Here is a 27,329-nt window from a genome sequence, read left to right on the forward strand (position 1 = left end):
GCGGCTGAACTTACGGTCTGAGCCCATCACTTCAGCAGGGATCAATAAAACAATGGATACAGAAAAGATGTGGGGCATTTCCATGGGAATTGCTAGGACACGAGTTGTTCTTTCGCTGGCGTCTTTGAAGTCTATAAAAATATAATTCTGGACGTGTACCAAGAAGGGTCTGATGCAGAGTCAAACACATCAAGGAGGCTTGATGCCATGTTCACTTAAGTAGCTGTCTGTCCTGGGGGGTGAGGGGGAGTCTTTTCATGCTCTTTGCTGGTGGCGCTCATCAGTTCCACAGTTTTATGGAAGGTGTGGCCTTGTTCAGGAGAGTCGATTCTCCCTGCCGGACCACCACCAAAAGCTATTTTACTTCAGCTGTATTGCTTCAGACAGTTGACAAATACAGTGTTGATTACGTGACTTCTTCCATCTTCCGTGTGTACACTGAAGGTGAATTTTTTTTTCCTTTGGTGGCTTGACTTGCGTGTTGCTTGTTATGACTGTTTCTTTTTTCAGGAAGTCTTCTTTCCAAGGATAAAAAGGTTTTAATTCCCGTTGAAAAGAAAGGGGACCCCAGGCTGTGGACCCAAGTGTTAAGATGCTTTTGAAGACGGTGCAGGGGAGGGGCGGTGCGGGCAGCTGGAAGCTGCTAGGAATATGAGATCAGACATTCTGTCTCCGGCAAGGGAACAGGGCTGACATCAGCTGAACAGGCAACTGCTTGCCTGCCTGTCTTCCTCGGGCCAGATAAAGGCCCAGAAGGAGAGCTGCCAGCCAGGGGGAATGTGAGAAAATAGGAAATTGATTTGAAATAGGATAGGGAGAAAGGCAGAAGAATGAATTTAAGAATTTTCAAATATTCCCTTTTTAGGCATAAGTAGTTGCTGTCTCCATAGAGAAAGGTGATCTTTACTTCCTTTCTCACGAGAGTTAAGAAGGCAGCAAATTCACGGTCATACAGGTATTAGAAAGACCTGAAGTTGGTTTATTTCTTCATAATTGGAGGAAAATGGGATATGCATTTGTATTCCACTCTTTGGTAATTCTTCTTGATCCTTTTGAAATAAAAAAAAGAAGTGGAAGATTATAAATGTTCTAATTCTAGGCTCAGGAAAAGTAGATTTTTTTTTTCCTGCTAGTTACAATGATAACTAATTAAACTTCACATTAACCCGAGGGGGCGGGGCAGTTTTGTGTTTGTGAAGGCTGCCGGGATTCTAATCTTCTGTTGACAGTGGTTCTTTTGCTTTGATAGATACCTTTAGGCAAATTACATTGTCTCTCTCTACTTCTTTGTTTAACGGCGTAGGGAGAGGGGGTCATGTTAACGATATGTAGGATCAGTAATAAATAGAGGAGATGTCTGTCTGTGGGGTCATAATTACCAGCCGCTCTGTGAGAAGGCAAGGGGCTTCAGCAGGAGCTCTAAGTTTCTTTTTGGGCCTAACGTTTGGTGATGCATGTGATCTCTTCAAGGCAGGAAAGCAGTGGTGTGCTCTAAGCTGTACTTACCAAGAGCCTCCTATTTGTACTTCACCTTACTTGAAGTTGTTGATAGGATACAGAGGCATTGGAAGACAGAGACCTTGCCAGGGATGTAAATCTTAGCTAGGTAGAATAAATAGACATGGTTGCCACCAGCAGTATAATAACAGACAGTATGATAACAAACACATAACAATACAGCTCACGCATACCTTGCTACCTCTCCCGGCTTCTAAAAAGAATCACCAGTGCTGTTCTTATGAAATAAAGAACTTTTCACCTCGTATAGACACTGGATTGTGGCTGGTTTCTTAACACATGGCATGGTAATATATGGAGTAGAATAAACATGAGCATAGCTGTTTTCTAAATCACATCTGCCTTAAAAAGTCAACATTTGGAAATGACTGAGTGGAACTTTTAACTCATTCCTCAAAATAAACAAACGAAAGCTTGATCTTTATACCCATAGTTGATGGACAGACAACAAAACAATCAGGGCAGTGGGAAACCAGGGTGGAAAAAAGAAAAACATTAAGAAAATGAGAAATGAATTTAAATATCCAGTAACTGAAAACTATTATCCTAGGACATTAAAGAAGTTAGAAGAAACTCCTGCATGGCCATTTAAAGGATTCAGAAGACCTGAGAGATTTTCCTTTTTTTAGAGGGAAAAATTGAGGCCCAGATAAGTTAAGACTTAGCAAGGTCACCCAGCCAATGAGAAGAGCCATGTCCAGAACCCAGATTTCCTGATTCCCAGAGAATTTGTAGACAAGTGGAGAAATCCCTGAAGTGTGGGCTGTGATGTGTCTTCACCATTTCGATGTACAAACTATCAAAGCTACTTTGTTCCTTTTAGGTTCTTTTCTTTTGCACTGAGTCCATTTTATCATCTGGTGTCTGTTCACGTCATCTAAGGTGTGGACAAAAAGATGCCCGCTTCTCTGAGTTGTAGCCACGGATCTTCGTGACACTGATTATGATATTACATGTTTTTATTAAAATTGCTAGAAATAATCAAGAAGCAATAGAATAAGCTTTTTGTGGAGCGAATGCCTTGCTGTAATTTAGGACCTTGGTCACTAATCATAAATTGCTGTTAATCACAACCTAATCTAACTGCTTTTTTCCAGTTAGAAAATTCCTCATTCTAACCATCCTTCTGAAATCCTGCCAGAAATTCCTTGAAGGTAAATTTACCCGGCATCCATTCTAGAATACAAGCAGGAAGCGTGCAGTTATTCAACCTAGACTTGTCCCTAACTATGAGAGCCTTTCTACTTATTCTGTATGCCAATATCATCTGGACGAAAGCTATCTCAGACTCTGTAGTTAAAGTGACACAGTGATATATTGATCTAATGAGTAATATTATGAAATTAATTCTAAAATACTCTAACTTGTTCTGCCTTAATCTTTAAAATTCATTTGAAGCATCACATTATGCAAACCTTTTTTGGAAGATCTTGCAGAGGCCTTTGGCCAAAAATAACATATAGTTCCACATATTTTCACAGTGGTTTCTATTTCGGAGTCCAATTGCCACCAAGGACAGTAGACTCTGAAACACCTCTACTCTCTGGTGTCAGACTGTTCGCCTGGACACTTGCCTTAGTGGTTGGGACCTTTTATCTGCCATGGATGGCTTCAGGAGTTAGATTCACCTTGCTTTGCATCAGTTAAATAGATGCCCTTATTTTGCCTTTCTTTAGTCTAGATCTTTTGAAAGACCTAATTCCCTTTGTGCCAGCTCTCCTAAAAGAGACAGTCCCTGACGCTTGCTATCACTCAGAAGCTGAAAGCCCCCAGAACTAGATATACTATAACTGGAGTTTTCCTTACCTGACCGCCTCTGTCTCTACCTGTTTTTTGCTTTATCCTCTCCCACCTTCCCGTTTCTAGAGAACTCATTTCTTCACATATAGTACTTAATGGATATCTGTGTATGATTTCCCATCCCTAGCAAGACCCTAAGCACACTTGCTTTTTTTTTTTTTTTAACAGACCAAGACTGATCCTGGGTAGAAATTTGCCTAAAAGTATATTTTCCCCTACAGAGTATTTTAAACAATGGAAATACAGTTTTCTGCTCTAGTTTTAAACTAGTTTTGCCCCATGAGGTTTAAAAATGGCATTTCATGCCAGAGTACCTCAGGTGTTTCGGGTGCATAATAGGCGTTCAATAAATGGGAGTCAAACGCATATCTACATGTTTTGAAGATGAAAACTGGTTTGTAAACTAGCTGTCTCCATTCCCCTCCATCCCCTTGCTTCTCAACCCTTATTAAATCTGACATTCACCCCATCGCTCTGTTAGAAGTTGTTCATCTTTAGGTCACAAATTGCTTCTTCCTGCCAATTCCAAGAACTTCACCTCAGTGATCAAAAGTATTTATCTGCGACATGCGGCTTTGTTAACTATCACCCACCTCATTCCCTACCTACGCTCTTGAAAGCACTCTGCTGGGGCTCCTTTGTCTTGCTGCACCGCTGATTGCATCCAGTTTCCTAGCTGTGGAATTCTGTCTCCCCTGGTGATTGAACTTCCTCTTTGAGGCCAAGCCCGAAGATTCAGGCTCGGCCCTTTGCTTTCTCAGCTTACTCATTGCCTCTCATCTCTTCTACTTTCACAACATTCATCTACTTTCATAATTAGCACTGCTCTAGAGTGGGTTCGTAAAGGCACATTACAGAAGCAAACCCCTTGTTTCCATCTGTGAACGCCTTGCTGGCACGCTTAAGAGAGATATCCCATGAAATGCACACCGCACTCTGTTTCTTTTTCCTTTGTCTTCTCATTGGGCCTTCTTCTCAGCCTGGGCCTCGGTCTCTCAATCTGCAGTCTGATAACCCAGAGGTTGTGGCTCTCAGCTCCACCCCCAAACCCCCATCCTCTAAGGAGGCTCACAGAAGAGCCATTAAGACGATGAAAGGAATAAAGATTAGACCCAAGAGGAAAGGGTAAGATAAAACTTAAAAAAATACTAATTGAGATTATTTAGCATGACCACGTGGAGCTGAAGGGAAGATTTAAGGATGATCATCTTTACGTATATGAAGGGCCCATATTGAGAAAACGGTGACCAGATGCTCCTTGTTTCTACTGAAGCTTGAACAAGGGCATTTGGGTGTAAATTGTGGCTTTAGAGATTTAAGTTAGAGATTCTCAAAATAGAATTGTCCTTGGTAAACAATGTAAAATATTGTAATGTATTATTGAAAATGCACATGGCATGGTAGAGAGGCTTTTTTTTTTTTTTTAAACTAATAGATCCATCTGTGGATGGGGATGCAGAAGTATATGACCAACATAGATCATGTATTAAGTTTATGTCCAGTTTTATAATCCTGTGATTTTATAATGAGAAAGTACACATTTATAGTTTAAAAACAGTGACCTCAAATAACCAATGGTGCCATTAGGTCACAGTCTCTGCCCTAGAAAAGCTGGTTAGGTTAGGTTGGATTAGGTTGGGGGGTGTGAGAGAGAGAGAGAGAGAGAGGAAACCAAATATTACAAACGATCAATACAAGGGACAGAATCGTTTTAATTAACAAGCACTTTCTTCAATGCAGACTGTGTTTCCAGTGGTCCATCCATCTACCCATCCCCAAACCAGTATTTATTTAGAGTCTCCTTTGTGCAATACACTATGCTGAAAGCTGGGGAATCAGCAAAGAAATGGTCCTTGCCCTCATGGGTTTATGTTCTAGAAGGAGTTACAGACAAGTACAAAGGCAGCGGAATAAGAATATAGCGTGATGACTGTTAGGAAAGGATATTTACGGAATTCTATGGGAACACCAAGAGAGGGGCCCTTAAACTATTCTTAGTGGATCAGGAAAGGCTAAATAGAGGAGCTGACTTCCAGCCAACTCATGACCAAGCAGAAATTGGCCAGGGACATAGCAGAAGTAGCAAGCATATACTTACATCCAAAATGACAGAAGTGCATAAAATAAGTGCACAGAAATAATTTATGTTCACAAAATAGAAAAAAATCTTTAAAAATCTATTCCATGGGACTCTGTTTTGAAAACACCTAAAATTAACACATTATTGATAATACAGATTTGTTTGTCAATAAAGACCTGGTAAGCTATTTGCAAAAATGATCTTAATACCTATGGGTTCTTTGGAAAATTTTGGACAGTGTAAATTTCTAAGAGTGACTCTAGAAGTTTGTGTGATTTCTGTGTTCTGTCCCCTGCATGAGGGATTTGAGCTGCGGGTAACTATTGCCCCTACAGACAACTACCCACCTGGCATCGCCACCTCATCACTAGCCATCAGTGAATAACTAACTTTCGGCGCCTAAACAAAGAAAATAAATTGTTTCTGGTGATGTATTTAATTTCAAAGATATATGGCCTAGCTTTTTGACATCTAACTGAGTTAGTTGTTAGTTTTTGAGAACCAGAACAAGAATATGCTTTGGGGTTGCGTGAGTGGAATGATGTTGGAAACAAATAGCCCGGATTGAAGGGATTAAAGCAATTCAGTCGTTTTTCTTTGTCACATGTGCATTTCTTAAACATGGACTTTCAAAGGACACACCCCCAACGTACTCTTCTTTTCACAACCTACAAACAAGTTGAGCCCCAGTGAGTTGCTAAGCACGGACAAACACTGCCAGCCCCAGGTGGGCCTGGGAGGTCGTCTTGCTGTTTTTAGACCTTGTGTCCAACCTGCCAGGGGTGAGTAGCGCTCCCTCTGTCTTGGCCACTCCTGTGCTTCCCCAGTCATAGAGGTTGACTCACGCACAGAACTAGGGTTCCACGACCTACTACAGAGCCCCTTGTAACACTGCCTTTGGACATTTGGTGGCTTGACTTGGGCCTCAGCTCTTGCTATGTACCTGGTTCCTGCCATCCATACCCCCAGCTAACTCTTGCTGGCGATCTGGATTTCTCTTCAAGCTCTGTCCTGCGCCTGTCCTGCTCTCACCACCAGAGAGGAGTGATCTCTCTGCCTCACCCACGTCCCTCCCACTTGGATATTTGCCAGCACAGGGCTGACGCGCACTAAGCCTTTTGGATACAGCGTATTGCTTGACGCCCCCCGCAAGGAGTCCAGACCTCAACCCACGTGCCCAGATCCTGCTTCCCCCTCCTGCCTGCCTGCCTGCCAGGGCTGTGGAGGACCCAGCACGCTCCTGCTCAAGGTCACCTGAGTTAGGACAAAAATCAGAACCAGTTCTTTGGACACACAGTAAACGTGATTGGAGATAAAGAAAGAGTCATGTCTTCATCATGGATCAGATGTCAGAAGGCATTTGGGTTTTTGGTGAAATAACATAACACCTCTAGAAATGAAGAAAACTTACCTTTTAGAAATGATTTTGGATGTGCGTCATTTCAAACAGTTGTGAAATAAATAGCTGTACTGTGGGTGGATTTTTCCATAGCTTAGAGCAAAGAATCACCTACGTATTATTCTAGCCTTTTTAGATTTACTGTAGACATCTGTGAAAAATTATGAATTGGCCTTTATTACAAGCCTTTTTTTGAAACCTTTATTTCTGTCCCAGTGTAAATGATAATTGAACTTCCTTGGAAAAAGGACCCAGAAATGCGGTTTTAAATACAGTTTATGTCAGCTGATAAGAGAGTCCACATAGCTGTTAGAGATTTTCATGCTACTGACAAGGTAACGCTTTGCAAAACAGAAGATAAAGCCTAAAATTTTATTTACAGCCTGTAACTAATTGTACAATTATTATATACCAGTTGATGTCAGTGTACTGTAATTTTAGTGACATAAATGGTTCGACATATTTGTTATTTAAAAAAGAAAAAAATATAAATAAGTGTATAATTTTTAACAAAGTCCATTTAGACAAACTGAATTCTAGAGTGACAGATACCTATTGACCTACACAATCCCTAAATCAGGTGTTCGGGAATGTTTATTAACTATTTCATTCCTCTGTGAGATTCTAGCTGGCAGAGAATACTAATATGTGTATTACTTATTACCTTAACTCTAAAAGCAGCTTCAAAACACAGGAGAAATCAGATGTGGTGCCTCTTCTTTTTTCCCCTTCCAAATCCACAAATGATCGGTTTTTAAAACTGAATATCATGTTTTCAAATCCTTGCCGTGGATTATCCCGACGTGTTTTATTTAGAAAGTGAACTACACTCCTAATACCAGTTTTTACTAAGGAGCTGATACTGTAATAGGTATTTAGTGCAATGGGTTAAGTGTCAGGCTGAGCACCTGAGGCTGGATTTAGTCTCTGGCACCCTATGTGGGCTGTTATTAACCGCTTTGGCTCTGGTTTCCTCATCTGTATAATGGGATAATAATATCACTTTCTCATTGGGGCTTTAGAGAGTTAATAAAAATGGTGTATGTCAAACGCTGCTCCATATGGTGAGTCACACGAAGTGCTCAATGTTAGTTTTTATCATGTTCATATATTTAACACAGCTAAAAGTGTTTGATTATGATTTTGAGGAACATCTCTGACAGTATGGATTCGGTGCTTAATCATTAGCAAGAAAATCATCATTCCCAGTTTTGGTTAAACTCTGCTTTTTCTTCAAGGCTTTTGGCCGAAGCAGGGAGAGGGCAGAAGAATGCTTAATATTAAAGCTAAGTTGGTGCCGATCTGAAGTAACAGCTCACGCGTGGACTTTTTTTTTTAAATACAATTTGCTTTGATTTGATTTGGTTCATGCATTTTTAAAAATCTTCCTCGTGGTGTGCAGTCATTATGCCTAAAGAACTGAATTCAGTTATAAGTAAAATTCATTTAACAGCACAAGTATGATTGCATGTGGTTATTTATTCACAACATAAAATAGCCACATAATTCAACATATTTGATAGTGTCTGCTCATGGAACTGCAGGGAATTCTGCAGATCTTAGGCAAGAAATGCTTAAGTTATAGAAGGCAGTATCCATAATGCTAATTATTCCTGACAGCATCAATATGGCAAACTATAATAGACGAAAATAGAAGTTTAAGGTGTGCCTCATTATATGTCTCTATAGGACACTTTAGTGGACCCCCTATATGTAAAAGATGGCAGTGATTTAATGCATGGATGGGTGTGGCCACAAGCCCTTGTATCCTTTCTTAGGAAGACATTTGTGGAAACCATCCGTTTGAAACCCCGTCTCTCCCTCTCCTTCCCCGTGTGCTGCTGCAGCTCAGCTGTGTTCAAAGTCAGGCCTTGATCATTCTCAAAGGGATAATGTCTTGGTCCGATTTGAAAATAATTAGTTTCGTACTCAGAAAAGGCAGAACTAGATCTACATACAGAATATTCCAAGGTAGTCCAATAAAAAATTCACCTAACCTGTATCTGATATTTATAGATGGGCATGGCTTAATTAGCATTCTAAATTGTAATTTTAATAAATACTACCCAGCAGTGACCAATTTACATAGCATTTATCTGGGGAAACGAGCGTGCCCAAGTACCAGTCTTCTTGAGATTCATCTTGACCCAAGCAGCGATTTAAGACGTTAAGAGCTTTCGTTCCTCGATTAGAGTGTTCATCTTGCTGTCTCCTCATGTTCTAGTCCAAATCCAGATCTGCTAACCTGTGTCATCAGAAATCCAGGAGTACGTATCAGAAGCTTTCCCAAGTCCCTGGGTCCTGGAAGACTCTCAAGGTGCAATGTTTTACCTATTCAATTCTTCTAAGATTCCAATTGAATACGCTTTCTTCATATTCCAGGGCCTAAATCATTCTACAGTGTTTACTGGCAATTACTTCAGATAACCCTCCCCCCCCTCCCCCATGAGTCACACACGTTACAGTGATTCGTGAAAGGATCCTTTTCAAAATATTACGACTTAGGAAGATATTTGCCTAAGAACTTAGAAGTCTTTCAGTGCCCCACAAGATATCTATTGTTCTATTTTTTTGACCCAGTTTTACTAAGGTGAATTTCAAAACCTTGAAATAACTTTGAAATTTATACTGTGTCAAAGGCATGTTTAAATACTTTCTCTGATACCTTAACGATGTCCTAATTAAAGAGTGAACATACTGATCATTCAGGGAAGAATAAGCACGATGTTTGTGATATTCACGTAAGAGAATGTGTTTGTGAGTCACGATTTTCGAAGAGCCATTGTTACTGAAAGCAAAGAACACTGAGGTGCAGAGACTGTGCTTCAACACGGAGGCACATCAGACGTTTCCGTGAATGACAGTGGGCGTGCTGGATGGTAAGGAAAACTGGAGAGGAAGAGTGTTCACCGAAAGGCAGGGGAGCTGTGTGCACATCCCTGTAGCGTTACACGTAAAAGGCGCCCAAAGTCAAGGCAGAGATAACCTGAAGAGGGACAAGAAATTGCTGTTGTTAAATCAAGGAAATTGAGAAAAGGATATGATCTGGTAAATGAAGTTGGGGGGGGGACACTGGTCCTTTCTTAAGTAGCCATTTTTTGGCTTACTATTTTTAGATGAGAGTTAAAACGTAGAACGACAGCTAATGATGCAAAGATCTGCTGATTGATACCAGTACTGCAAAGTGCTGCTTGTTGTCTTTCTTTATTCATAAAAATACCTGAGGGGTTTGCAGGGCTTGAAAGAAAACACGGGTGAGTCTAAAAATTCAGGAACATTCCGTCATTCCGTTCTTAGCTTAATGGAGGAAGAAGCTGAAAGGGATGGAATGTTCTGGAAGAAAGAGAAATTGAAGGAGGGACGTTGGCCCGGAGGCCACGCAAAAATAACGATGAAAGTGCGTCTGGAGGGAAGAGAAGACGATCTTTTAAAGTAAAGATGTAGTAAGAGCCGGCAGCATCGAAGTGTCCCGCGTTCAGAGTGAAGCCCGCTGGAACGCCGCAGCAGGTAGGCGGCCCAGGTCCGGGCTGTCCGGCCCGGGCGCGTCGTCCACAGTTGGCTCGGACCCCGTGAGCCCCCGTGTGCAGCCCCGGAGACCGCCCTCCCTCCCGGCGGAGCGGGCCCGGCGCCACCGACAGCGCTGCCGGGGGTCCGAGTCCCCGGCCGGCACGAGCCGGGCGCAGGGCAGCTCCGCCCCCCGGCCCGCGGGCCCCGGGGCCGCCTCGAGGGGCCGGGCCTCGGCAACCCAGGCCGAGAGGCGAAGCGGGCTGAGCCGGTGCCCCCGCCGCGCTTCCCAAGCGACACACAGACACAGACACACACACGGCGCGCGCGCCCGCCGGCGCTGGACTTCAGGCCCCGCCGGCCACCCCGCCCGCCGCCGGGGCCCCCGCCGGCCCCCTTCCCCGAGCGGCGCGTCCCGCCAGCCCGAGGACTTCGTCTCGCGGCGACGACGGGGCGCGGGGCCACCGCTCGCGTTCGGACGAAGGCCACAGCGCCGCCGCCGCGTGAGGCGTGAAGGCTGGCGGCTCAGGGGTCGGGGTTCATCCAGGTGCTGGGAAGGAGGTTCTTCTGTGAGCGCAGCCAGGTCGCGCTTCCGGACAAGGACCGACTTGCAAAGATCCACAGCTACGCCGGAGAAGCCCGGGACGGAGCGCGAGCGCTGCACGGCCTGCGCGCGCGCGGAAGGCCCCGGATCGCGGCCTCCAGGGCAGGCTGGCGAGCAGCTCGGGGCGCAGCGCGCGCCCCCCGCGCGTGGGACGCGGCTCTGGGGACGCCCGGCCTGCGCGCGCGTGCGTGCGTGTGTGTGCGTGTGCGTGTGGACGCGGGGGCGGGGGGCGCGGCCGGGAGCGCGGGCGCCTGGGCGCGGGGCCGGCGGGGCGGGGCGGGGCGGGGCGGGGGCGGGGGCGGCCCGGCGCGAAGGGGTTAAGCGCCGCCGCCGCCCCCGCCCCCTCCGCGGCCGGGTGTAAACAGACGAGCCTCAGCCTATCATGTCTGGCGGCCGCTCGCAGCCGGAGCCCCGAGCCCGGCGCTGTAACACGAGACGCTCCAGACCGCGGCAGCTTGGCAGCGCCGGGCTCGGCTCCGCACGGCCACAGCGAGGGCGCGCCGCGGCAAGGTGGGTGAGCGGCGGCGGCGGCTCCGCGGCCTGGGGGGCTCCTCGCGCGGCTCCTCGCGCGGCCGGGTCGCTCGTTCGCGCCCGGGGACCGCGGCGGCGGCGGCGGCGGCGGCCCCGCTGTCCTCCCCCGTGGCGTCGGGAGGGGAGGAGGCTCCGCGCGGGTTGGAATCGGGGCCCGGGCGACGTGAGCATCTGACCGGCGGGGGCGCTTTGACCGCTGAGGGGCCGCCTTCGGGGTCTGGAGGAGGCGGAGGCTGAACTCGCTGGAGGACTCCGCGTCCCTCGGAGCGGCGCAGGTAGCTGCGGGGAGAAGGGTCTTTTGTTCGCGCGTTTTTAATCGGGTGGATGTTGTGTTGTGAGTAGAGTCCAGGGCTAACCCAGGACGTAGCGCCGTGTGTTTCCCCCGCGTTCGGTTACTTTTGCGACGTGGCGTGTTGAATTCGTGGGGAGCACATCTGGAGCCGGAGGGATTTGGGATCGTTTCTGTCTCCGGGGTTTCAAAATCCGCCTTGAGCTGGAATTAATCAGCCCTTGGGTTTCCTGAACTGAGGTCCGTCGTGCCAGCGGTTTAGGGCGGGGCGGGGCGGGAGGCACACGGTAATCAGGCTAATTATTAAAAGAGCAGCTCTCCTCCTGCAAAACGCTCAGCGTGTGATTTTTTCCGGGAGAGGGTTTTGCAGGGCAGAGTCTCTAAAAGAAATCCCGCTTTTCCGTCGTGCTTCGGTGCCGGTCGCTCCCGTGGAGGAACTAGTTGGGAATGATTTTTGGAAACAACTTGCGCCTTGTCTATCGAAGTCGGAATCATTTACCATTTATGTGTGTGTCTTAGTAAAATAAAACAAGGATCCGTGGCAGCTCTCAGAATAAGTCACATTTCCTCCCTCTCCCTGTGCTGGCATCTCTCTTTCTCTCTCTCCGAATATCTCCTAAATGGGATGTACAGAAAATGCGTGCTGTGTCCCAAAGCCATTCTGTCTTCCGAAAGCCTGAGATAATCAAATTCAGCGCCGTTAAGAGGGTGTAGTTGAAGATTTGATCCCCTTCCACTGAAGTGGAAATACTTTCAGTAATTGAAAGCAGATTCACGTCTGGAGTTGTACAAGCCAAGGTTTTCATTTTTAAAATAAACCTTTTGTTCTCTGGCTTTAAAAGTTCCGGAGAGCCATCCAGAGACCTCTGTGTGCTAATCGTTAAGGTAGCCAAGGCTTGAACATACCCAGGGAAGGCATTTGAGAAACACAGCCTCCCTGCCTCCGGGCCTCCCTGCCTCCCTGCCTCGCGGTAGCGGACCGTTGAGAGCAGCCTGCACCGTCGGGGCCCCGCGTTTCGCTCTCTCCCCGGATTCCCAGGCGTTCAAATGCAGCTGCACTGTTCAGAACCCCCAAACCCCAAGGAGAGCCCATCTGTTTTAAGAGGTTAAAAAACTTGAGAAATTTTGGTGTTATCCCATTGCATGTTGCGATATACACAGTTTGGTGCTAAACTTTGTAATCAAGCATGAAGTATGCTTCGTGCAAGCAGATGCCGATCATACCTCAACCGGTAGATTGAAACGTACGAAATATGATCGCACGTTAACATGGTTGCTTTCTCATCTTTGGAGCCTACGTGTTGAAAGCTTTTAAAAACTGGCTCTTGAAGACTGAAACCAGGATGCATTCTAGACAAAGAGGGAGTCACTCACTCTTTTTATCTGTGAAGATTGAGAAGGATGGTGGTGTACAAGAGCGGTACCTTCTTCAGGGCAGGGAATCGAAGATGAATTGTGTAGTTAGGAGGGAAAAGTGAGAAGCGTTGCGCTTTTAACAGTGATAACTGAGATCAGAGAAAAAACAGAAAGCAGTATTGCAAATATTTTTAATAACTACTTTCTTAAACCTAGTTTGGTGATTATCAGTAAGATGTGAATGGGCGTATTTACAGAGTGTGACATGGCAGTTTGATTTCCTAAAAACTACTTGGTAGCTCCGTGTTTTACCTGGTTTCCTCGTCTTGATAGTTAATCCTTTGAGCACATTAAAATAAATATGAAGTGAATAACTTGGTCATGATTTAAATGATGTTTTTGTGAACCTGTCTCACGTAAGAGTCCTCTTTTACGAAATCAGTATTTAAAAGATTCAGCAAATCTTTAACTACCAAATAAAATCTTACTGCATTTTGGTTGTGTTGCATCACCTTTCTTAGATATCAGTGGCCTAGTGTGTGGCATAATAGAATTTAATTTTCCTCAAAGATTCAGAAAGAAAAAAGCAACTTCCTGTGGACCCTTACAGATGTCTGAACAGTGATTTTCAGTGTAAGATCCTTGTCTAAACATTTAATAAACTCACGCTTTCTGTGACTTCTATTTACTGTTAGTTTTTCTGTCCTTACATTTTTTTTTTTTTTTTTACTTGGTAACGTGTGTGCACAGGATCTTCTGTCATCTGAAATCACATATTCAATTTATCACGGGATTCCTTCCTTTCATAATGTAGGGAGGTGGCAAAGGAGGCACTGTCTAAATGCGGCGATCTTGATAATTAATGCCATAAAATAGATTAAAATGCTGTATTCCAGGTATTCATTTCCTTAAAAGGGCCACCAGAACAGCGTTGCTAAGCACCCGTCACTACTGCAAGTAACAGAAAATGACCCAAATTAAAGAACCTGTTCTAAGCTGTATTCTTGCATTTTCTAAAGTGCATTTCAAAAGGTTTAACCAGACTCATTCAATTAGTGGAGAAAAAAAGCATCTATTTTCAGCTCTGATCAGCAATTAAGAGATTGGGCTTTGGAACATCAGTTTCTTTATGTTTATAATTTATTTTGTTTTCTAGACTTTAAACAATTGTGAATAAAGATTTTTAACAAATCACCTTTCTGACAATACAAACGTAAATGCTAAACGTAGGGCAGTATATTTGCTTTAAATTTCTGTCTAATTGAGTAATTTTTATTAGCTTTTCCCTCATTTTAAAAAAGTTTAAATTTTATACTAATATGGTAAACTACTGCTTCATTCTGGATTTCTTACACTTTCTTTGTGAAAAACAATATATATATATACACATACACATGCATACATACATGTGTGGTTTAAACTAAAGTATGGTTGTAATTATTTGATCTTATCCTAGATATGAGTGCTTTAGCACCAAACCCTTGAGAAGTATTAGGATATTTTTCCTTAAGGATGTTTGGATGGTGTGAATTTGGTACCACGAAGGAGATAGAGTGATATGTCGAAGAGAGAAAGTAAATAAGTAAATTAGGGGCAGTAGAGTGCTTTTTTTTGTTGTTTTTTTTTTTAAGAATAAAGTTAGCTGTACCCTTCTGGGTTAGACCAGAGCTTCTACGTAGTTAGGGCTAAAAACCTAAGCCACAACTATTGAAGTCGTTAATGAGTTAGATCTTCCAGGGACCTGGTTCTTAGCTAATCCAACAACAGTCATAAATACAAGTTGGGGAACTTTCTGGCCGAGGAAAGGATTTGATGGATAAGGGCTGTTAGAGGAATAGGAGAGATGAGACAGGAGTTCCCAAAGGTTTTGATTAGGATTATTAGAAAGATTTTTTGCTCTATCACATTGATCTGGGCAAATTTAAAGCATATAAGCATAGATATTAAGTTATCAATCTTAAGTGATTATATATGAAGTGATTCCATATCCTCAGACACTGAATATTTTTAAAGCCAACATAACACTTAATTCTTTCTTCTGAGAGATTTTACAATAGCAATTCATTATATTTAGTTTTATCAGATTGTTTGGCATTACAGACTAATCTACTAATAGATAATATAAAATACATGAGATTTGTGTGACTTTTGTTATAGTGTTGTCTAAAATGGAAAGTCATTTATTGTAATACTTGTTTACGTCTAAGGCCTTTCGACTTGAAGTCTCAGTTTAGGTATTCGGAGTTTGCTGTTTGTTTTTTGACGTGTCAAAATTTGTTTTTCCCCATAGAGAATAACAGTTTGATGTGTAGAAATGATTTGATCATATGTATTTTTAGCAGCCTTGAAATGGTATATATTTTAATATTTTAAGAAACCAGTTGTTTTAAAATTGGTGTTTATATGTTGATTTTAGTTAGGAACCTAGCTGCTTAGTTACAAATCCTATGTGTTTAAGTTTTGAAATATCTACTCTTACTTTTTTACCACAAAAGGATGAAAACAGCTACCTCTTTGGTATCCCAGAAACAATGTATACCATAGATGTCACTGATGGGAAATTCATTTCACAAGGGAAGAATAATAATTGAAAAGTGCCCACAAATATTTGAGGGCCCATCGCTTCTAAATAATAGTTCGAGTTGGGAAACCACATACTATAGTATTTGAAAAAGTTTCTCTCTTAAGTGTTGTTATCCCCGTCTCTTAAAATTAAATACTATTTCACATAAAAGTCTTGTTTTGTACATTTAGAAGGCATAATGGATTCTAGAGCATTCCAAAATGACTAATAAAAACTAATGTAGAACAGCACTTTAGTTTTTGCTACTTAGACATCTTAACCTGAAATTTTTTAAAATTAAAATAATGTGTGGGCCTTTCCGTGACTTTTTTTTCATGTTAGTGTCTGCACAGCCCTCCTTTTTCCACAACCTTAAACTGTTTCCTGCAGGCAGAGGGAACCTGCTGTCTAGAGACCTGTAAAATGGAGCCTGGAACTCTTTTTCTGCTTTTTCTTTGAAATAAAACAAAACCGCCCTATATAACAAATTTAACACTGTTAACGTTTTCTAATTATTTAGCCATTATTTCACTTTACCTCCCGCTTAAAAGTTGTACGTTGGTGGAGTCGACACCTGGCTGTGCTCTTAAAAGTTTGTCCTTCAATTCCTGTGATAGTAGGGGGCAGTACTTCTCCTTGATTACTTTTGTTCAGGGAAACGCGGAAAGGCCAGGGTAGTTAAACCAGGCCATTTGGATCTGTGGGGTCAAAGTTAGATGCGAGGAAAGTGGTTAAATGCATTGTCGTCCTACTGAGCGCATCTTCTGTAGAGTGACCTTGATGGAGGTAGAAAGAGCCAAGCAGTAAAATGCGTTGTCATCCTACTGAGCGCGTCTGCTGTAGAGTGACCTTGATGGAGGTAGAAAGAGCCATTTGGCTTTTTCATGACAGCCACCCCTGCTTGTTTTATCACTGACACATCTTTACATCCCCCTTTTCCTGTTTCCTTCTTTTTGTTTTCAAATAGTATTTCCTCTGATCCTAGGCCATCAGAGTGAAGGGGAGAATTAAAAATTAGTTTCTTTGTAATTGATAGTAGATTTTCCTTCATACGTTCATTTCATACATTGATGTGTATGGAGATATTCCTCCATTAAAAATTAAGGTGAGCAGGCTGGCTGACCGTTCTGTATTTGCGTTTAAGGACCTTTTAATGGTGATGATTAGTCTCTTTGCAAAGAAGCTGCTATCCTGCTACTTTTCAAATTGTTTCTCGGCTGTTAAACGGAGAGACCTGCCAACCTCAATTTTAGCAGTGGGAATAATGTTTGTTTTAACAAGTGGTCTAGGTATGTTGACTTGAAGGGTTTTAGTAGTTCTGTTGCTGCTGTCCTAGAGCCGTCACTTCCCTTAAAAAGGTAAAACCAAACCGGAAGGCTTTTAGTTTATATTTAACTTTATGGCCAAGATTTTCCTTGTGATGTATTTTATGTCAACTCCATTAAAATGGAATTCTTGATTAAATATTTGGACAAGTATTGTTCAGTTATAGGAAGAATTTTATTAAACACAGTACAAGATCTAACCTTTCTGGAAACTCCAGTTAAAGCAATTAAGTGCTGCATACAAGATTGTTTTCCTAGGCAAAGCCGTCAAACATCAACGATCGGCATTTACGCTTTACTTTTTGCTGAATTCTTTTTATTACAATTAATCAGAACTAAGTACACATCTTTTCATAAGGAAGAAGAAACTTGGCCCATTATCAAAATTCCTCGAATATCATTTCAGACCCTATCATCACGCAGTGAATTATGTAACACTAAAATCTGAGGAACTCAAAATCGCCAAAAATAGTACCGTCAGGCAAGTCAGATTTTCTTGATCGCAAAGGATTTCTGTCTTGAAGGACTTTTTATTTTAAAAACAGACGTACTGAATTGAAATATGTTTAAACTGAATTATCCCTCCCCACCTCCGCCTGTTCTGTTCTCACAGTAAGGACCTTAGCTCAGGCTCTTTTCGTCTCATGCGTGGACTTTTCCATGAGCCTTCTCCTCTGGTTTCCCTGCCTTCTGTCTGTCCCCCCTTTAATCCAGCCTGCACACTGTCATCAGAGTTGTCGTTCTGAATCATACTTCTGAGCATGGCACGTCCCTGCATAAAATCCTTGTTATGTCTTTCGGATCAAATCCAAATTCCTTAAGTGTGTTTTATCAGGCCCTTCGTGATCCCCCTCTGCCTCTTTGCCGCTTGTACCTTTCCATCCACCACGCTTCAACATTTTCACTTGGTGGTCGTGCCACTTACCTGCTCACAGATCTTTCGAGAGCCTACCTGCAGAGCGTTTCTTCTTTGAAGCCTTTGCTGTTTGCCCCAGGCAGAGCTGGCGCCTGTAGACTCCATGGCACCTGGGACAGGTTTCTGGCACTTAACACATTATACTGTTTGTTTACAATTCAAGATCACCTAATCCAGACTACCTATTTTATAAGTGGAGAAGCAAGGCTAACGGTTGATTTGTTAGGTATTTACTTAGTCCTAATCTCTGTGCTGTACCTTTTATATGGATATTATTTTTATCTCATCTTCAGAATGAGAGTTTTAACTCCGGAGTTAAGTACTCTTATAATCTCCATTTTGAAGATGGGGAAACTGAGGCCTGGAGGAGTTACCTACTGTTGCTAGTTGGACGTGGGCACATGCCTAGGACGTGCTCCTGCTTTCCCTCAAGGGTGACTGGAGATCACCACCTCCCTCCCCAGAGCCCCTGACTTCCAGGCCAATTTTGGCATTAAGAAAAATTATTATGACATCTTAAAACACCTAATATGTAGCAGATGGTTTATGAAGTAAATATTCTTACTCCCTATTTTATAGATGAGAAAATTGAGGCTGAAGAGATTAAGTGATTTGCATAAGGTTATTCAGCTACTAAAGTACAAAGGCAGGTTGCTGCTAATCTCATATTTATATCATTCTTCATTACTGAATTCTTCCTCTAGTTTAAATATCAAATTGGATTTTCTTCTGACTTCAGTTCTAACTTTGCTTTACATGTAAGTTCTCTTTACTGTTATAGAATAGAATTATGCCAGTATACAACCTTTCCTAAATATTGTCACCATTGAATGTTACAAATATTTCCATGTCTGTTCAAGGCAGATTATGTAATTTATCAGCAAGTACTTATGGAGAGAGTATGTGTTTAGTATTGTACTCTGTTTTTAATCTTTAGAATTTTTTTTTTTTTTAGTGACCCATGATCATAAATGATCATCTATGATATAGCTAATGTCCACTCCTTGGCTAATATGCAGTAATGATTAGCATCATTGATTAGAAAATTAGTAGATTATGCCTGTATTGACACTTCTATTCCCTATTTAATGGTTTGTTTATTTAATTGATGACTAATGCCTTTACTATTAAAGGCTATTAACACATCAAAATGGTAATTATTGAACCTGGCAAAATGATAAATTATGTTTGTGTTTATTTCTTTGTGCCCAAGGCTAATCTGGTGTTCTTTTCTCTTTCTTCCTTCCTTCCTTCCTTCCTTCCTTTCTTTCAAGTTTTGATATGCTAAGAACTTCTGCTTAGGAAGTCAAATAAATTAGCATTTAAACTATTATCTGGTGGTATGACCTTGGAAAAGTTGCTTGACTTTGAGTTGTACCTGTGAAAGGAGGGAAGTAAACCAGATCAGTGGCTTTAGGTAGTATGGATTCTTGTAGAGGTCCTGTAGGATTTCTTCAGTTAATTCAAAATTCTTGAAAAAAAAACCAGACTGCAGATGGTAACAGAACATAGCATGCACACTAAAATATACAATAAACATGTATGTCTTGCTTCTATGCATATATTTGCATTTTTGTGAGGGTGTCTTTGGTTAGGGAAGTTAGGGCTCTATACTGGCTTTTTTGTTAATTCGGCTTGCCGAAGGAATAAGACGAGAAAGTATCCCCTGCAGAGCAAATCTGGGAAAGGTGTATCCTTACTCACCAGCTTCCAGAGAAATGGGTAGCGTTCGGTAGACCATGTGTGCTCGCTACATCTGTGTTTGGTTATAATAGAGATTCTGAAAATGAAGGTGGTTGTCCTCATTATGAATAGATAGTTACTATTCCCAAGTTCCATCATAGTACCTTGACCAAAACTTTTTTGAAACTATTCTTGAAATTGAGTTTATTTGCAAGACATAGGTAGTTCTTGGTATATAGTTCTTGTTATGTAGGCATGTCTCATTTTGATCACATACCAATTTAGCTAGTTTGATTGTTTACCTTCCTTCACGGACCTAAGAAACCAACATTTGGCTATTTCACAATATTAGATCTCTACTCAGAGAGAGAGGGTATTTACTACAGATAAATATATTCCATGAGGCCTTTTCAAAAGAGAAGTATCCGTGTTATATTGAGAAATGACTGCATTATCTGAAGAAGATGGTAACTCCTGAGATGGCCTGCAGAAGGCAGCTATTTTCATGTGGATGAATTCTAGTATTTTTTTAAGAGTTGAGTGGCATTGTATTATAGCCCCTTTCACATGTCAAGATTAAGGACTGAACCCTTAATGGGCAGAACAATTAAATTTAGAAATTTAGAAACTAAAAACTTTATAGTTGTTTCTAATGTATAACTGTTTATTTTAAACATTCTTAGACTTTTTTAAACCACTAAGGCCTGTAAATGTGTGATAATATGTTTGATTTCTTTAAAGTATATTTAAATTTCATGCATATTACATTTCATACAGAAAGCTAAGCTCAGTCTTTACCTTTATGCTTCCAGTTAGGAATAGGGACTCACGGTGCCAGGTCTTTCATAAATTGAAAAAAATTATTTACTTTCATGCTCAGATATCAGTATAAACACCTGGTTTATTGAAATGTTTAGTAGTAAAATATATTTATTCAAGTAGTACCTCAGTTTCTCAAGAGCTGGGCATTAGAATTTTAAACGTACAGTATCTTTCCACCTCAGTAAAGGCAGAACATGGGTAAAGTTAAATATTAAAGATTTTTTAAGTATATTTATGGAGAAAGAAAGTTGATAGTATCTTTTCATTTAAAGAACATCTCCTTGTGTGTATTTTATCAAAAGCATCTCCAGCCCCTATTTCTGGGACTATCTCAATTAGCAATAACAAGATATCTACCTCTAAATACCTAGGGGGTACTTTAATGAGATACCTCATTGGAAGGAGACCGATTGTTATTAATCTCTGCAGTGTGGAATGGAAACACTCTGAAACAGAGATAACTAGTTCTAGGCTCTAATAAAATGATAAATCCCCATCATGACCCTAGGGCAGAGGACCTTACTATTGAATAAAGGTAAATTTGAGACCAATATTGAATTTTTTCTCTATTTCTTAAGTTCACCAAGAATAAAATTCTGTGTATATTAGACTGTTCCATTTAGGAGAATTCTTGTGTTACACTTATTTTTTGACAACGTGGTCGATCATAACCCAATGAAAAGCTAGTATCTGAGAGCCTGGTTCACATTGTTAAAATCTATGTCAGCCATGAAAATCAGCCTGCTTTTACTATAGGCTAAACTATTTGAGGTGGCAAGCTGAAACCCACAGTAAAGCACTGAAGTTCTGTGCCTGAGAAGCATACGTACCCACTGCACACTGGTGGTTGTGAAAGGGCTGGATGGAGGAAGGCAAGAGGAGGAGAGAGATGGGAGGAGTGGTCCAGGGGTTTAGCTATTTCTGTTCCATTTTATTTGTGTAAAGTAAAGCATGAGATCTGAAATCAACAACCTTTTGTGGTACAGTTCTGTACATGCTATTTATCGCACAACCTCAACTCCACTTAAATATAAGGAAAGACCCATTCTGTATATTTCTGTTAAATTATTAATGAGTGTTAACCTGGTTTTTAAAATGACATTTTTTTAAGCCCAGTGATGATTGAGTTTAAGTCATTGTACCCCGTCGTGGTTACTGTAGCACATTTTTTTCTCAGTCTATAAAATTAGAAATCAATATGTAATATTTAACTATAACATATTTTAGGAATGTATGTGATTTCTTAAGGAAAATCAATTCATAAATTTTAAAAAGTGAACTTACTCAGCATGTTTTTAAATGTATTTATTTTTGGCTGCGTTGGGTCTTCGTTGCTGCACGTGGGCTTTCTCTAGTTGCGGCGAGTGGGGGCTGCTCTTCGTTGCAGTGCGCAGGCTTCTCATTGCGGTGGCTTCTCTTGTTGCGGAGCACGGGCTCTAGGCGTGCGGGCTGCGGGCTGCAGTAGTTGTGGCTCGCGGGCTCTAGAGCGCAGGCTCAGTAGTTGTGGCTCACGGGCCTAGTTGCTCTGCGGCATGTGGGGTCTTCCCGGACCAGGGCTCGAACCCGTGTCCCCTGCATTGGCAGGCGGATTCTTAACCACTGCACCACCAGGGAAGCCCTACTCAGCATTTACTGAAAACCTACTGTGTACCACCTGGTATGCTTTTTACCATCCTATTCATGAATCATATAATTTTGAGTCCATTTAGACTAATTTCTTTCCATTTACGTATATACTCAGTCAGGAGTCATATAAAGTGCGGATTCCACAAACCAGATGTTGTTTGGATCTGCCTGTTACGATGCAGTCACAGTCATTTTTGTTAATATCTTCCTCACCAGGTTCCCTGACTTTAACTTTCCTCTTCAGTCCCCAAAAAGCGAATCATCTTTCTTGGGGATCTCCTTGATTTTCTCTCTCTCCTACTCAGGAAATCATAGTGTCGTATCAAGAAAATATTTGAGCCTGAAGGAAGGAGGAGTAGGATTGTGGAGAGAAGGCTTTCCAGGCAGAGGGAGGCGTGTGAGCAGAGCTGTAAAAGTGGAATGTGTGAGGCATATTTGAGAAAAAAATCAGATAACCTACTTGGAGCATGAAGTTCATGAAAGAGAAATTTGGAAGATAAGGCTGGAGAAGTTGGTTGAAGCCAGGACATGGAGGACCTTGAATCTCAGAGGAAAGGGTTTATTTTGATGCTCATTTGGGATCCACTGGGTATTTGGCATAGAACACAGTGACCTGACAGAATATGTTTGGGGGAGGATCTCTCTGGTGGATGAATTATAAAAGGGAGATAGTAGAAAGAGAGAAACCAGCAATGAACTTTTCCTACTGTTGTGTTCAGTGCATGAGTTCCTCTGAAATTTTACATTTTATCAATGTAAGCTTCACAAAGGCAGGAGCCTCTGTTAAATTTGGTATGCTCAGAGCCGAGAACACTGCCTGGCCCTTGGTGGTGCTCAGGGAATACTTGTTGAATTGAATGAATGAGAACACCAAGACCCAAAAAGATTAAGTGACTTTTTCGAATTTACACAGCTAATCGTGACAGACGCAGGACTGCATATTGGTGCTCTTTTGACTGTGCGGTGCGAAGCTGTCATTCAGGTCATTTCCACTAGCATACCTTCTTCTTTCTTCCTTGTTAACTCTTATCTTAACTTCTCAACTCATTTCTTCCAGCAAGTGATTGCAAAATATCTCATATCTTACATACTCATTACAGCCTCCGTGGAGCTCTTAGTAGGTCGCTTTCATACCCAGATGTAATTGGTTAAATTATTTATTCTACTGCTTTTTTTTTTTTTTGGATGGCAAACTCAAGGTCAGAGACTGTATCTTCTGTTTAGGGTTTTGTTTGTTTGCTTGTTTTATTTTTCAGCAGCCCTCCTCTCCCAGAACACATATACTCAAAACACTTTCTCTGAGCATGGAAGCTTGTTGACTGACTAACCAACCTTCAAATCTGTCTTTCAGTTCAAGTTGTTGAGAAGTTACACAATACAGTTGAAATTATTTTTGTCAGGTTGGAAAAGGACCACTTAAAATTTACTTGATAGTTTTGTAATAGTTGAAACAAGTAGTGAAATGAAATTTTTAAGGGTTTTCCAGCTCTCCACTTAAAGCAATAGTCTTGTGAATTTAACTAACTAGTTTATCATTTTGCAACTTAAAAGCAAAAGGAAAAAATTCAAAGATATTCTGTCTGATTCTGTGAGACCACCTTGAAATAAGATACCACAAAAAGAGAAGTATTGTATGAAACCATTGCAAAAACTATGAGATGACCCACTATTATTGTCTGACTTTTACTCAGTAATATTACTCAGTCATTGTCTCTGTACTCAACATATTGCTTTATTTTAGTAGAACAGTGTAATTAGTGGAGTAGTTTAGTCCAAGTATCTCTTACTTGTGTAAGTATTTTGTTATAATGTCTTTCCCTGAAAAAAGTGTTATTCATTAAGTGTAATAGAGGCTCTTACTATGATTAATAAAATGTTAAGGAATCAATGTTTTTAAATAGACCAAGAAATTGCCACACTTTTATAAACATTTGTAATTGTCAGTGAATCATTATTAGATCTAGGGATCTTTCCCTCACAGTTGACAGGATAAAAGGTAGAAATACTGTACTCATGAAATGTGAGTTTCTCCAAAATAGGAAATGTTCACATACGATTCAGAGACGTCCTGATATTATATAACTTTCCAGATTTAAAACTTTTTAGAGAAAATTTCACAATTTACTTCAAAATGAATTAAAACTACTAAAATATGAACCAGGCTTATGCTGAATATGGCAGTAATATGTAGTTCTACAAGGTATTAATTTAGAATTTTTAAAGTTGAAAAAATTTCACGATAAAAACCCTCAGGCTTTTTATGCTACAGAAAGATAATTTTAGAGAAAAATGTGCTTTCAGGTAGATTTTGTGAGAGAACCATAAGTCTGTATAGTACTCGTTTTTACCTTATGACTATTACCTTGTAACCATGTAATGTTATTTTGTATGTAAATAAGATTAATATATTTGTATTTTTGTTTGTTGAATTGGAAGCTTTCTGAATATGCCTCTGCTCTCATTGCTCAATATTGCCTGCCTAGATGTGTTTATTCTTTTGATGCTTACTCCCTGAATTAAGTAAGTTTTAATCTTTGAAAGTCCTTTGACATATTTTAGAGACAGAATTTCTGAGATAATGTCACTGAGGTTTTTTGGAGGATGGGGCAGGGGAAGGGAGTATTGATTCCTAATTCTTAGGAGAGTTGAGTAAAGTGATCTACATAACCCATTAAAGTTATTTTCTAATAATTAAGTCTTAAGGAAAGAGCTTGAGCAGAGTGAAATAAGTGTTTGCAGTGGTTTTATGCAAATTTCTAAAATAAGACACTAAAATGTTTTGGGGGCAAATATATTTGCTGAAATTTTAGAGGAGTGGACATTACTCTTCCAGCTATTTAATAGTAATAGTACACTGCTAGAGTATTCAGTTTAATTTAATGAATATGTATTGAGTACCTACTCTGGGTTTACATCAGTGATTTATTAATATAAGATATAAGAAGCTCACTAATAAGTATACAGGATGGAAAGAAAGTAAAACTAAGTAGTCCTTGTAACACTTTAGTGCTTGTAACACTAACATTTAATAAATATTGACCAGTTCATTGTAAAAATAAATTTTTTTATTTTTAAGTTTTCTATTTCTCATATTAGAGGCCAAAGTTAAGTCCACCTCTCATTTCTCATTTCTCATTTCTGTATTAAACTTTACTAAACAGAGACAAAGCTAAATCATTACTGAAGGTTGAATCCAAAATACAATACCATTTTGAGTCGTAGTTTTAGGCTGCTAGGCTGATGGCTTAGTTCATATTTTAATGTAAATCACCACAGAATAGATCAAAACAGAACACTGTCCTAGCCCAAGAAAGATGCAGTTCTTCATTGGCTGGGTTTTTAGGCATTTGAAGATGTACTCCTTTCCTAGGGCTACTATGACAATTATTACAAAGTGAGCGGCTGAAAACAACAGAATTTATTGTCTCACAATTTTGGAGGCTAGAAGTCCTAAGTCACGACATTGGCCGGGCCTTGCCTCCTCCGTAGGCTTTGGGGAAGAGTGAGACCTTGCCTCTTCCGGCTTCTGGTGGCCCAGGCGTTCTTGGGCTGGTACCCACATCACTCTCATCTCATCTTCACTTAGCGGTCTTCCCTCTGTGTCTCTGAATATCCTTTCCTCATCTTATTATTTATTCATCTTATAAAGGGACATCAGTCATTGGATTTAGGTCCACCCTAATCCGGTATGACCTCATATTAACTAATTACATCTGCAAAGACCTAATTTCCAAATAAGGTCGCATTCTGAGGTTCTGGGTGGACATGAATTTTGGAGACACTATTCAACCCACTATAGAGGAAAAGGAAGTAGCGTAGAAGAAGGAGGTAAAAAAAATGGTCTTCTTGGCTGTTCTCAGCTTTTTGCTTTCCCATTCCTTAGTGGGTTTAGATAAGTTAGAATTGAGTGTTCATACCTTCATACTCCTATTCTTTTGAAGATATTTTATCTGCCAAAACTGATTTATGCTTCTTTTCTCCTGAGTCTTATGGGAACTTCCAGTGAGAGAGCCATGGAATTTTGAATGTTTGCTATTAAGTCAGAGGGGAGATCAAAATTTAGTTTTTATACTTCTTTTTTTATTTTCAGAATTTTAAAAACTAGAAAGAAACAAAAAATGATTGAGACTGCCATACTACAGGTATAGCACTCGGAGAATATAGTTATAACCTTTCTACTTGTAAACTGAGTGTCATAGAGTATGCTGTAGCCATTAATTTTGATAAACTTCATGTGGGTATGGTCTGTTGCCTCTCAATTTCCCTATAAGTTTTAAACTCATAAACTTTTTTAATGAAAAAAAGAAGCAGTTTGATAAATAAACTTTATGATTATCAACAAAGCTTATTTGTAATTTATTCAAAAAAATTACCCTTGGCTTTCAATTTAAGTTGCAAAATTGAAATATCCATATATACCAGAAAATAGTTTTTAAAAATCAACTATATTTTAATAAACATGTGAAACATTGCTCTGTGAGAGTGAATAGATACCTAGGTCAGGAATTTTCAGAGGTTTGTCTTCATCTTTCAAGACAATAAATGATACACTGAAGTCGAAAGTATTATATTCCCAAGGAGTGATGGATAAGATCCTTTCCTGAGAGCAGCTATTGGTTAATTAGATGTGGGAAAGGCCCTTTCTGGGTAGCGTAGGGAGGCTGCAGACAAGGGAAAAGCCTCAGTGCTCAGACTGTACCTGGCTTATCGTTCTGCTTTGGATCACCCCTGCAAGAGGAGAGTTCCTATGTGGAATATAATAATACGAATAGAATTTAGAGCCATCGCCATGAACGTTCACCTTGTAAATATCCAGTCTCATAATCAGAATGTTAGGGTGGTCTGTCCCTTTTTTGGGGTTTGGGGATGGAGAAAGGGAAGGGGTTCTGAATCTGGGACTTTCTACCAGTCAGATATTTTGCAGTGTTTATAGATGGGGGTCATCTACTCAGATTCCTCATTCAGACATAAGAGAATATATCCACTTATATTTTTGGATAATCAGTCAGCCTTCTCTTCAACTGGTGGGATATTTTTGCTACATGAAGAAATCAGGCATCTCACCTGCCACCCTTCTGAAGTACGTGCTTTCCCAGGTGTGACTTGCGCACAGCTTCGGTCCAGGGGCTGGTTGGAGGAGGGAGATGTATTTTGTTTTTTATTTATTTATTTTTTGGGGTGGGGGGGTGGAGATGTATTTTAAATTACAAACGTTTTCCTTCTTTTCTTGTTTACGTACCATTCACGATTAGAATTGATTTTAATTAAAAATATGCTTTTTAAATAGATATCTGCCAGATCTTCCAAAGCAGG

At 40.8% G+C, this 27,329-nt stretch overlaps 2 protein-coding genes and 1 long non-coding RNA gene across 3 annotated transcripts in view; 2 read left to right on the forward strand and 1 right to left on the reverse strand.

The window, feature by feature from the left end:
• TENM3 (teneurin transmembrane protein 3) overlaps positions 1-27,329 on the forward strand; it is a 2,383,554-nt gene that overhangs the window by 2,075,610 nt on the left and 280,615 nt on the right. The window lies entirely within an intron of this gene.
• LOC309619494 (uncharacterized protein) lies at positions 7,514-11,289 on the reverse strand (the record flags this gene model as incomplete). Its single annotated transcript, XM_082374689.1, has 4 exons — positions 7,514-9,783; positions 10,018-11,079; positions 11,229-11,248; positions 11,283-11,289. 3 exons carry the CDS (start codon positions 11,287-11,289, stop codon positions 10,273-10,275), a joined length of 834 nt encoding a protein of 277 aa, XP_082230815.1. The 3' UTR covers positions 7,514-9,783; positions 10,018-10,272.
• Positions 11,344-23,485, forward strand: LOC309619453. The gene is made up of 2 exons (XR_014238977.1): positions 11,344-11,415; positions 22,322-23,485. It is a non-coding gene; the product is annotated as an uncharacterized lncRNA (long non-coding RNA).

Source organism: Balaenoptera borealis, assembly GCF_965194805.1.
Source record: "Balaenoptera borealis genome assembly, chromosome: 21".
In the NCBI taxonomy this organism is placed as follows: Eukaryota; Metazoa; Chordata; class Mammalia; order Artiodactyla; family Balaenopteridae; genus Balaenoptera; species Balaenoptera borealis.